The 12,105-nt window shown below is 37.2% G+C and overlaps 1 protein-coding gene across 1 annotated transcript; it reads left to right on the forward strand.

The window, feature by feature from the left end:
- Positions 1 to 4,097: 4,097 nt before the first annotated feature.
- Positions 4,098 to 6,988, forward strand: LOC133528451 (uncharacterized). Its single transcript, XM_061865845.1, has one exon. It carries the CDS (start codon positions 4,664 to 4,666, stop codon positions 6,671 to 6,673), a length of 2,010 nt encoding a protein of 669 aa, XP_061721829.1. The 5' UTR covers positions 4,098 to 4,663; the 3' UTR covers positions 6,674 to 6,988.
- The last annotated feature ends 5,117 nt before the right edge of the window (positions 6,989 to 12,105 follow it).

The raw sequence follows: 12,105 nt of genomic DNA on the forward strand, positions 1-12,105 counted from the left end.
TGTGCTTGTTTTATTTCACTTCCCGATATCTTATAACCATCTTTAACACTGTTCATTGAAAATTCAACCTTGCTGCAATGAAATAAGATCTCATTGGTTTCTTTACACCTAAATATCATATTGCCATTGTCTTTATTTGTCCTAAATTGCAAAATAACTTAGGGAGGTCAGGATGACTTTTTGCAGCGATTCCACGTAAACACGATTCTGCATCGCTACTACTGAATTGCGGCAAAAAGTCGCTATGTGCCCCTAAGGAGTGCCCTTATTCCCAAAATGGCTTAATTATTTTTTTAAATGACCGAATGTCATTTTGACTTTTATTGATTCCGAGATTCCTAGGGCACTTCTTTTTTAACTACCTATATTAAGTTTAACTACGTCTTAAGTGTAATTTTACAACCTTTGTCGTATTAACAATGAATAAGAGGAACGGACAACCGGCGCCGGTGGTGGCAGGGGCAGCGAGAAACTGCCCTCGTTTATGGCATTATTTTCAAATAATGGCATGCACACAACACTCACTACGTCATTCGCTAATGGTTCGTCCACACTGTTTCGCCGACGTAGTACCCAACACAGTTTTCCAGCTCGGAGGCACTGACCAACCACAACTGTGACTGACTGAGGTACGAGGGTAGTTTCTCGCCTCCCCTGCCGCCACCGGCGAGTCGAGTCATCGGGCGCGGAGGGCTGCGGCCCGCAGTCTGCGCCGGTCCGTCAACGCAAGCTCCTGACGTCACTCGGTACGGAGTGAAACATGTCAAGCGTTATCGACTTAAAATACGTGAGTTACATATATACAATAGGGACCGTGCGCGTTGGAGAGTCTGCCATCTTGTGGCCTGAATCGGAACCATAAACATGTACATTTACACGTCACGTGTTTTCTTGTGCATAGTAGATTCTGTCATCTTTTGGGCTACATCGGAACAATAGACATCACATTTACGCCTCGCGCCAAGTCTGACGGCTCCTGTGCTACCTCCTACAGTTCATGCAAATCATTCCTCTTGTTAACAGTCTGCTTGAACTAAAAACGAGACTTTTGGATAAATAACCCTCATTAATGTAGATAATTTGAGATTGAGGTATTATGGCACGTCGATTTAAATTGTAGGTATTCTGAGAATTTATATTAAGAAAAAAAGGCATACTGGGAGTTGATACTAATCCAATTTGAGATCTAGGAATTTGGGTAAATGGATGAAACGAAATAAAGGGGAAATTAAACCAAATCATGAGGGCGTCCGCTAGCTAGCGCGGAGGCACAGAGCGGGCACACGCACGCGGGAGCCATTGTAGGAAAAGTCCATCATACGCATCCGCGCCAGTTAGCGTTGCACATACTAGTTTTCTCTAACCCGCTAGATCCAACTGCGCCAGCTAGCAGAGGTTCTAAGATCCAGCGATGGTCAGTTAAAAGTATTAAGAGGCAACAGTAGTCATTTCTCCATACAAACGTACTCGACTGTTTCCTCCGTGGTTTTTGAATCTAGAGCAATGATTTTTTCAACACAGATTATTTTTATTAATATCTGTGTTAGACTATTTTGCTTTTTTAGTTTCTTAAGGCTAGTGCACGTCGTATATTCGCAATAACGGCCTAATTTACTGGGCCGCAGAGAAAAACATGGTATTTGAAAGTGACATCAATTAGCCTAAAAAGCAAAGTTACCATTTATATTTCAAAATTTCGTTACATTTGGTTAAGTTTTGAAGGGGGAAACAGTCGAGAATGAAACATCGTTTTTTGAGATTTTTACGCAGGTTTTTTCGCCTAACCTAACGTTGTCTTTATCGCACTTCCGTTAGCGAGACGGATATATTCACCTTCACATTCACAAAAATATTTGAACACGCACTCTAACGCCTTGACAATAGAGGCGTGTTCAGATATTTGTGAGCATTTTGGCTGCTCTGATATATCGGATGGCGACTGTACCATCGAGCTGATCTGATAATGGACACAGGAGGTGGCCATAGAAACACTGTGATAAAACAACGCAACATAATTAGTTGCTTGTTCAAAGAAAAGTACAGTCAGCATTAAATTCTAGTATCATTTTTTTTTTACAAAGACCTTATTCTACACATATTTTATTACATGATATCTATTTCAGTTTTTAAGTTTACCTAAATAAAAGCTAATAAAAAGACTCAAAAGGTCTAGAAGTTCAAGGTAAAGTCAGTTACGATGTCAAGAGATATTATTGACAATAGCCCCATTACTATACAAATGTCAGCTTTGATAATTTTTACGAAATGTCAACAAATTGGTACAATTTATTTGGATCAGATGCAAGCAACCTGTAACATGCAAATTGTTTGTTTTAATTAATTGCTTACTTTTAGAGCGTTTTTTGTCGATGTTATTATTATTTCTATATCTTTCCCATCACGGAACAATGGTGTTCCGGACCTTTGGGAGGCGTGTGCGAAGCCGAAGCGAATACTTAGAGATTTTGACACTTTAATGAAATAAATAAAAAAAGGTCCCTCTCGCTGTCGAGACTTCGTGATGCTGGTGCGCTGAGGGTAAGTCCTTTCTCCGGGATCTGGGTAAACGCCTGATAGAACTACGGAACCCTAAAAAGGCCTTGACCCCCGCTCCGGGTTTTTCCTTATGCAAAGTCTATCCATCGCAATCCAACGCGGCAACGCAGCGAGCGTAATGGGCACCTTTGCATTGGAGGCTTAAGTTTAGTTTTTAATCAGTTTTATGTTTAGATACTTAACTCGATATTTTAGTTTGTATTTCCATGAAATACATATACTTTAATGAAATATACTAATAATTAAAGCTTAATAGCCTTAGCCTATTAAGATACATTCTACTACCACATATATGGATTATGTTGGTCCGAAATATGTTTATTTCGGACCAACATAATCCATATATGTTTTTTTAAATTTAAAACAGTATATTACAAGGAGTTCAATTTTAATTTGTTTGATCACGGTTTAACCCAATTTATTTTTTCGAGAAGATTATTAATAATAGACGTTATTTATTTTTGAGCAAATAATCTTTGTTCTACATTTATATACCGATATATACTAGCATTGATACCGATTAATGCTTATTTTATTCTATGTTAATTATTTCATGTAAGTTTAAGACAGTAGCTAGTTATATTGCCGAACGAACACTATCAAAATGGAAGGAATGATCGACAATATTATTAATATTTGACAGAGCGAGCGCGAATGCAAAGCGTCTTCGTTTCAAGTTGCACGAAAATGATTTTGCATAAGTATATTAGGTGTACATATGTATGTCCGGTTGCCAACAGGAGTTGCCAACTTGTTATCATTCGCGCATGCATTTTGCTCGTACTTGTTCGTACATGTACTGGCGTGAGTGAGACGTACGGGCGAATGATAACAAAGTGACATAATTTAGATATCATTTTGACATCAAAATGTAAGTTTGATTTGACCTCTAGGACGCATACTCGTATCTCAACCGATTCTCGTAAGCAGTTTTTATAAATAGATATTAAAGAGTTTTTGTACGATTCAGTTTTTGCAAGAAAGTTTTGAATTTAGTTTATTCCGATAGGTATTTAGACAAGTTTCCACTTGCATGCGAGTAATTTTGGCCTGATTGGATTCGAAAGGCACAAGTTATAATTTTATTGACGGATGTATTCTTAAAAAAAAAACATATATGGATTATGTTGGTCCGAAATAAACATATTTCGGACCAACATAATCCATATATGTTTTGTTAACAAACAATAAACTAAATTCAAAACTTTCTTGCAAAAACTGAATCGTACAAAAACTCTTTAATATCTATTTATAAAAACTGCTTACGAGAATCGGTTGAGATACGAGTATGCGTCCTAGAGGTCAATTCAAACTTACATTTTGATGTCAAAATGATATCTAAATTATGTCACTTTGTTATCATTCGCCCGTACGTCTCACTCACGCCAGTACATGTACGAACAAGTACGAGCAAAATGCATGCGCGAATGATAACAAGTTGGCAACTCCTGTTGGCAACCGGACATACATATGTACACCTAATATACTTATGCAAAATCATTTTCGTGCAACTTGAAACGAAGACGCTTTGCATTCGCGCTCGCTCTGTCAAATATTAATAATATTGTCGATCATTCCTTCCATTTTGATAGTGTTCGTTCGGCAATATAACTAGCTACTGTCTTAAACTTACATGAAATAATTAACATAGAATAAAATAAGCATTAATCGGTATCAATGCTAGTATATATCGGTATATAAATGTAGAACAAAGATTATTCGCTCATAAATTGATGGAAACGTCTATTATTAATAATCTTTCTCAAAAAATAGATTGGGTTAAAACGTGATCAAACAAATTAAAATTGAGCTCGTTGTAATATACTGTTTTAATATAGAATATACAAGAAATAACGTATTCATAAATGTAGATACCGTTCATGCACAAAAACATTGCACGAACGAATATTAAATAAATAACACTGCATTTTCATTACAATTCATCTTGTTTATAGAGTAAATAAAATACGAGTTATCTTGCTTCAAATAATAACGTAACAGTTGCACATCGCTGCCAACATCAAACGGGAGCTCACTCATAAACAAGAATAAAAGGCCTTTCCTCTGATTCCTTTGAGTCTTTTTGCTCCGCCGCCACACAACCAAGATGCACTCCACATTATTCGCATCATATTTATGTTTTATTCACTTTGTTACCGTAAAAAGCGAGAATTATATGCTAACGGCATCTGGAGATTCAGGACAAATAGAAGACACTGCCGAATGCGTCTTAAAATTGTCCGCGAAATATTTCGTAGAGAAAAAAGCTTTAAGCGGAAGCATCGTCATAATCAATATTAACTCTTATGCTTCTTCGACGCAGATGCTATTATTGCGCACCATCCACAGCGGCATTAAATATTCCGTTATGGTAAAAGATTCATTCTATAAGCACGCTAATGCGTCCCATTTCCCTGAGAAAGCTAAAAATTATATGTTGATTTTAGAAGAGAAATCTGAGCTCGTAAGAAACATCCTACAGCTGAATAAGCTGCCAACTTGGAATCCTTTAGCTAAAGCTATTATTTATTATCAACTCTTGCTAGATGAAGATGGTGAAACAATTGCAAAGAAATTTATCAACGAACTGAGAGAATACAAGCTTTTGAAAAGCATTGTCTTCATTTATTCCCCAGACGATGCAGGATTGATTTCATACACGTGGGCGCCGTATAGCGATACGAATTGTGGAGCCGAATGCGATTCCGTTTATATTCTGGATACATGTAAAAATAGCATTGTGAAGCAGAAGAATGCTCAAAGAGAAATGTTTCCACTTAACATGAAAAAATGTCCTCTTGTAACACAAGCTATTATCTCGGAACCTTATGTAATGCCACCAGTCCGCCAATTAACAAACACTTCCTACCCCGATGCTTACGAATTCCAGAAAGGCGGTGAAATCAATTTAGTGACACTGATTAGCGAGTTCACAAACATGAGCCTGATTGTGAGAATATCTGATGTACCGGAAAATTGGGGACTCATTTACCCGAACGGGACGGCGACGGGCGCTTACGGAATCCTACGGAATGACTCGGTTGATTTGGTGATCGGTGACATAGAAGTTACGAGGACCATCCGCAAGTGGTTTCATCCAACCGTGAGTTACACGCAGGACGAGATGACGTGGTGCGTTCCCAAGTCTGCCCAAGCGTCGACTTGGAACAATTTAGTGATCATATTTCAATGGACGACGTGGGTGGCTACGTTGCTAAGCATAGTCACAATGGGATTAATTTTTCATTATATTTATTACAGAGAGAATGATAGAAAAGTGACAAAACTACCGACTAATTCGTTGCTAAATACGTTTAGTATGATACTAGGTTGGGGCGCATCGTTCAAACCAAAGACGGCAACGTTTCGGATCCTAATCTTCGCTTGGCTATTCTTTGGTATGATTATGAGCATATCGTACGAGTCGTTTCTGAGAACTTTTCTAATGCACCCGCGATACGAGAAGCAGATAAGCTCTGAGACTGATCTCATCCAGTCCGGCATTCCTTTGGGAGGCAGAGCGATCTACAGATCCTATTTTGAGACTAATAACGCGAGTTCGTTTTATTTGTATCGCAAATACATCTCGACGAGTTTCTCTGAAGGGATTAAACGGGCTGCTTTGGAGAGGAATTTTGCCGTAGTAGCATCGCGTCGTCAGGCGGAATATCAGGATCAGAAACTAGGGAAAGGAGAGCAACTGTTATACTGTTTTAAAGAAGGTAATAATCTTTACAAATACGGTGTAGTATTGCTTGCACGGCGCTGGTTTCCTATCCTAGAGCGCTTTAACAATATTATACGCAGTGTATCCGAAAATGGGCTTATAGAGAAATGGAATCAAGAATTGTTTATTCACACTGTAGGCGTGGATGGAACAAGCAAAGTAGTGCCGCTGGGTATTCGACATTTATTGGGTGCCTTTATATTTATAGGTATCATGTACGCGGCTAGCGTTATAGTGTTTGTAGTGGAGTTGCTTTTGAATGTTTCAAAGAAACGTAAAGGTAATAAGCCCATTGCCGTTCCTGTTTATCGAGTAAATATAGTTCAAGGCGATAATAAAAGAAAGTTGCTGTTATCAGACTACGAGGGTGGATATAATTTATTTTCCTAGGTTATTGGATGAAGTTGAATGCGACCGGTTACAGCGTGATACTAATGTAATCATTTTAATTATGGCTAATTTAGGTAGTTAACTTAAGAGGCCTAAATTACCTAGATATGTTAAATATTGCTACAAATCACTATGTGGATTATAAAATAGTGGGTGACCTTTTTTTAATTACCGACCGCTTTGAAGACGCAGATGTCAAATAAAGCATTTTTTTTTATTAAAGGGTAAGATTTTACAAAAAATATTCCACATTATCAAACATAGCTGGTTCCTACACTAGGCTATGCCTGTCTCGTAGGTAACCAAATCAAAAGAAAAATATTACACATAATACGCGAAATTACTTAGTAGCCTAAAAGACAGTAAAGGAACACGCGCAGGAACTACATTTTTTTTTTATACTACGTCGGTGGCAAACAAGCATACGGCCTGCCTGATGGTAAGCAGTCTCCGTAGCCTATGTACACCTGCAACTCCAGATGAGTTACATGCGCGTTGCCGACCCTAACCCCATCCCCCTCGTTGAGCTCTGGCAACCTTACTCACCGGCAGGAACACAACACTATGAGTAGGGTCAAGTGTTATTTGGCTGCGGTTTTCTGTAAGGTGGAGGTACTTCCCCAGTTGGGCTCTGCTCTAGATCTGGAATGACATCTGCTGTGCTGTGCCCTACCACACAAGGCGAGATGACATTCACATTGCCCATACCTCTCTTGGACATAAACAATGGAACTGAATAAAAAGTACAAATGGTAACTAAAAATAGGAGTAGAGTGAGGTAAACATTAAGTAACGCTTATTTAACAATCTAACAGTAACGACCGGTTTGGCCTAGTGGGTAGTGACCCTGCCTACGAAGCTGATGGTCCCGGGTTCAAATCCTGGTAAGGGCATTTATTCGTGTGATGAGCATGGATATTTGTTCCTGAGTCATGGGTGTTTTCTATGTATTTAAGTATTTATAAATATTTATATATTATATATATCGTTGTCTAAGTACCCTCAACACAAGCCTTATTGAGCTTATTGTGGGACTTAGTCAATTTGTGTATAATGTCCTATAATATTTATTATTTATTTATTTATTTATTAAAGGTATACAAAGGGCTTTTCCTAGATAAGTATGACTAACTAGTACCGTTAGTTTAGTTTAGCACTAATAATGTAACTCAATTAACAAAGTATTTAGTTCCTAACATTGCATCATGTATCCAGTTTTACATATGTATCAATTAATTGTACTTAAGTACCTATCATACAGACTGGTTTCCTAATGATCCTACATCAAGTAACACGGAAACCACCTGTTACCACTTAATTCTGATATCACTCGCGCAAACCTATTAAATAAACACGACAACCTTAACTCAAAGCAATAGATTCCTAAATTGATTAACAAAATGTATTGTCAAAGGTGTGTAGCTATTAGGAGGTTCAGTTACAGAATGGTGCCGTGACCAGGACTTTCATATAAACATAAGTCCTTTCACTTGTAATGTGATTAGATGTAAATGTGCCTGTAATAGCGGGACCGGGTGTACATTACTTCACTCTTAATCACTAAAGGTCGTAACAGCCAACGATATTGAATCGAATTAAGACATTTTGATGTTAATAACTAGCTCAAGTTTGTATGTAAATCATGCGTTGAGGGTACATCGGCTGATCATTAGCGCGGGATTTACGAATTACCATGTCCTTAATACGTTTGTAGGGGAAATTAGGGGGAAATTGAGGCTTTTAGGGGCTAATGTAGATGTCAGTCAGATGATGGCACGAGGCTTGGATATAGATAGAAGGGGAGGTATATTAGACTTATTTCATAACATATTGCACCATAGCCATTTCGCGATAATGCAGGTAGAACTAGGGAAATTCCAAGAAGATAAAAACACAATTACAGCGTAGAATACGAATTATGTGATAAGTCGGTTACATTTGACGTCTTAAATTTTGTAGGAAACACGATTAACAAAATATGGAAATGCACTTCGATAACGGTTTCACTTCCAGCTGCTCAGTGTATTACCTATTCTATTCCAATTTGAATTTAAATTTTGACAGATCGAAATTGTATCTATCTTAGCAAGTTTTGTCGTTTGGGCAGCTAGAAGATATTAATTATGGTTAATTGTATTCCACAGGATTAGATAAGTAAACTAAAGTAGTACTGTAGTGTTAACTCGATAGTATAACTTGGACATTGATACGGTTTCTTATCGGGTTGCATATTAATGAATACAAAATATTTATACAATGATATGTGTCCAATCGCTATTTGAATGAGATTCATAATTTGTATCAGTAATTTTGAGAGACGGCCTACGATACAATATTATCTATCTCCGCCTTAAAATGTGGATTTTAGACAGCAATCAAATCCCACCAAAAAAAATTCATGTAAAGTGTTGCCAAGAAGATGCACCTATAGTTTTCACACTAAAAAGTCATCAGATCTCTTAATACCAAGACTCCGTTAATCCTAACCCCTTACCTCTATAAGTCTTAACTTTTGAAGCTCTACCTCAAGTGGGCGGACGAGATAGTAGCGACTGCAGGGAAAAGGTGGCTCGATACTGCCACAGACAGAGATACATGGAACACTTTGGGGGAGGCTTTTACCCAGAAGTGGTCCACACACCTATGATTTCATTTTAGTTCTTATAACTTTTCTTTAATACTTAATTTTTATTTCTACTTATGTTAAATGTCACTTACTACCTGTATATTGTTGTATGTGGAACTAAATAAACCTTATTTATTTATTTATTAACTCTGTAAAGCCATTGTCTTGGTTACAAAGTACAGCTTGGCCGTTGCGTTACATTACTTTTTTTTTGTTATTATTAAAAACTGATCGGCGATTGGGTCTAGTCACACCACATGCTCGTGGTCAACTTTAGTGTCTCACTGTAATACTGTGTAATCATAATATTACTTATTGAAGACTTCAACAATACTGATATCTAGTGACATTTCTTTTTTTTTTCATTATTAGGGGAATCGCCTGATGGTAAACAGTTACCATCACCCAAGAACACCAGCAACTTTAAGGAACCATCAACTTTCTTAAAGATTTGAAGGTCAAATCGGGCCGAAAATACCGCAAATGACATTTCGTTCCACAGTTTAGCTGTGCGAGGCAGGAAGTTCCTGGAGAAACGCACAGTTGAGGACTGCCAACAGTGCCAACTATCTAAATGGTGAAGATGTTTGTTTCTCTTCCAAACCTTTTAAATATGCCCCGTAAATTCATAGACTTTAAGCGAACCGTTCGACAAAATATTCCCCAACTTCCCTCGTCTTAAACCACCCCAATATAAAATAAAATTTATCCCCTTTGAGTTTTCTTGGAAATTCGTTTGGCTTTGAATATTGCCCAGCTCCCTTGTGTGTAGTTTCGGAAATGGCTGTTGCTCGTCTAATACACGCTTGTAAATATTACATATTATAACGCTGGATCCGATCAGCTTATTTTATTAAGCTAAAGTTACAATATTGCATTTTGGTAACTTCCTTGAAAAGTTACGTTGATGACGTTGCCGCATTACTGCGTTTGAAAGTACAATCCTTTAAGCTACCGTTTGGATTTAGACAACACCAGCAGGCGTATCAGGCGTATGATGGATGGTTTTATTTACGTGATAAAATAACCGTCACTTTTTAACACCGCGCGATTGAAAGTGACAGACAACGTTTTATCACGCCGTCACGTAGATAAGAACGACCATAATATCCGTATTGAATTACTGTAGCACTACATTTCTGCTATCGTAATGGTAATATATTTGGTCCCAATCTGAACGGTACCTTTATTCACTGTATTTATTTATTTAAGGTGGTTCGACTAGGTTACCCAAAGCTTAAACCTCATTAGATGGCGCCACAATTGCAAATTTTGAGTTTTAATTTTTTTGTGGAGTAGTCTTGGTATTTCTATACTGTAAATTATGTTTAGCGCACTCTTTAAATAAATATTGAACTATTACAACAAACATTGAACACTTCATTGTACAAAAACTACCCCTTAATGTCGACAGAATGTTTCTTGACTCTATTTCTAAGTATCACTCACACATTCAAACAGTCTTACTGGGATCCTTGTAGTAGACAATTTGGCACAGCGTGAGTAGGCTTCAATAGCGTTGCGGTATGTACGTGGAAATACATGCAAGAGGATGTGGGTTCGAGACTCATAAATTTTTTTTTTGTTATCAGTATTATCAAGTACCTATTATTAATAAATTATTTTATGAGAAATCTGAGCGTTTTCCATAAAAATATTAAAAATCTGATTCTCACACATCATGATATTTTTGGGTTCTTCCAACTCAGAATCACTAGCATAATCAATCCTCGTGCTAAAAAAACCCGAAAATTTGTATTGAAATTTTAGTTTTACACTGAAATTTCTTTCACACTAAAATGTGACGTAATGGTATGGATATTTTAGGATATCTTTTTTTAATGCTAGGGTGGAGAAGATTCTAAGTAGAATGAACCTAAAAAAGTCCAAATTTGTAAGTCAGATTTTCCGGTATTTTTTTCAAAAAAAAACGCTGTTTTGTTCTAAAATTAAAGCAATCACTTACTGCCCAGCCTTTAAAAAAGTAGGTACTATTTTACAGTAGAATAAAAAAAAAATACGATACATATAATTAAATTACAGTGAGTTACAAAATTGCATGGCCTTCTATTTATAACCATTATAAAAAGAAATGAGATATTTACCATGTTTGTTTATATTATTGATTTCCCGGTATTTTGACACAACTAGAAGTTTTACACAATGCCTAGAGATAGAAAATTATTTATTTATTTTATTTATTGTCAATTTCATTCAACGGATCACATCATATCCAATTTATGTGTTTATGTATTGCATTGTTTTCTACCTAGTTGGTTATTAAATTCTGTTACTGCAATAATCTTTATCTACATAAAATATACCAACGAAAATTTTATAAAGTATATATTAAAATGAAGTACACAAAATCAGGAATTACATATGACAATATCATTCAAAATCGCCTCCTCTGGCTTTGACACAGGCCCTCAAACGACGAGGCCAGTCATCAATAGCGGCACGCACGATTGTCATGTCTAATTCCGTCACTGTCTTAACTATGGCCCGCTTGATGGAGTTAAGATTTGTGTGGGGTTTAGCACAGGCTTTCTCCTCAATAACCTGCTATATGGCATAATCCAGGGGGTTAAGGTCCGGGCTGGAGGACGGCCAGTCTTCGTGGGCAATAAAGTCAATTTTGTTCCTTCGAAACTAGGTTTGAGTTGTTTTTGCCTTATGTGCAGGAGCTGAGTCCTGTTCAAAGATCCATGGCTGGTTTTGAAATAGGGTGTGGCTTAAGGGCTTCACTATTGGTTCGAGAACGGTTTCCAGTTTCCGGTTTTCACACCGTTTTCACAGACATGAA

The sequence above is a fragment of the Cydia pomonella genome, chromosome 19 (genome assembly GCF_033807575.1).
Source record: "Cydia pomonella isolate Wapato2018A chromosome 19, ilCydPomo1, whole genome shotgun sequence".
Lineage (NCBI taxonomy): Eukaryota > Metazoa > Arthropoda > Insecta > Lepidoptera > Tortricidae > Cydia > Cydia pomonella.

Excerpts from the sequence above, each read along its gene's own strand:
- LOC133528451 (XM_061865845.1), top strand. The coding sequence starts at position 4,664 with ATGCACTCCACATTATTCGCATCATATTTATGTTTTATTCACTTTGTT.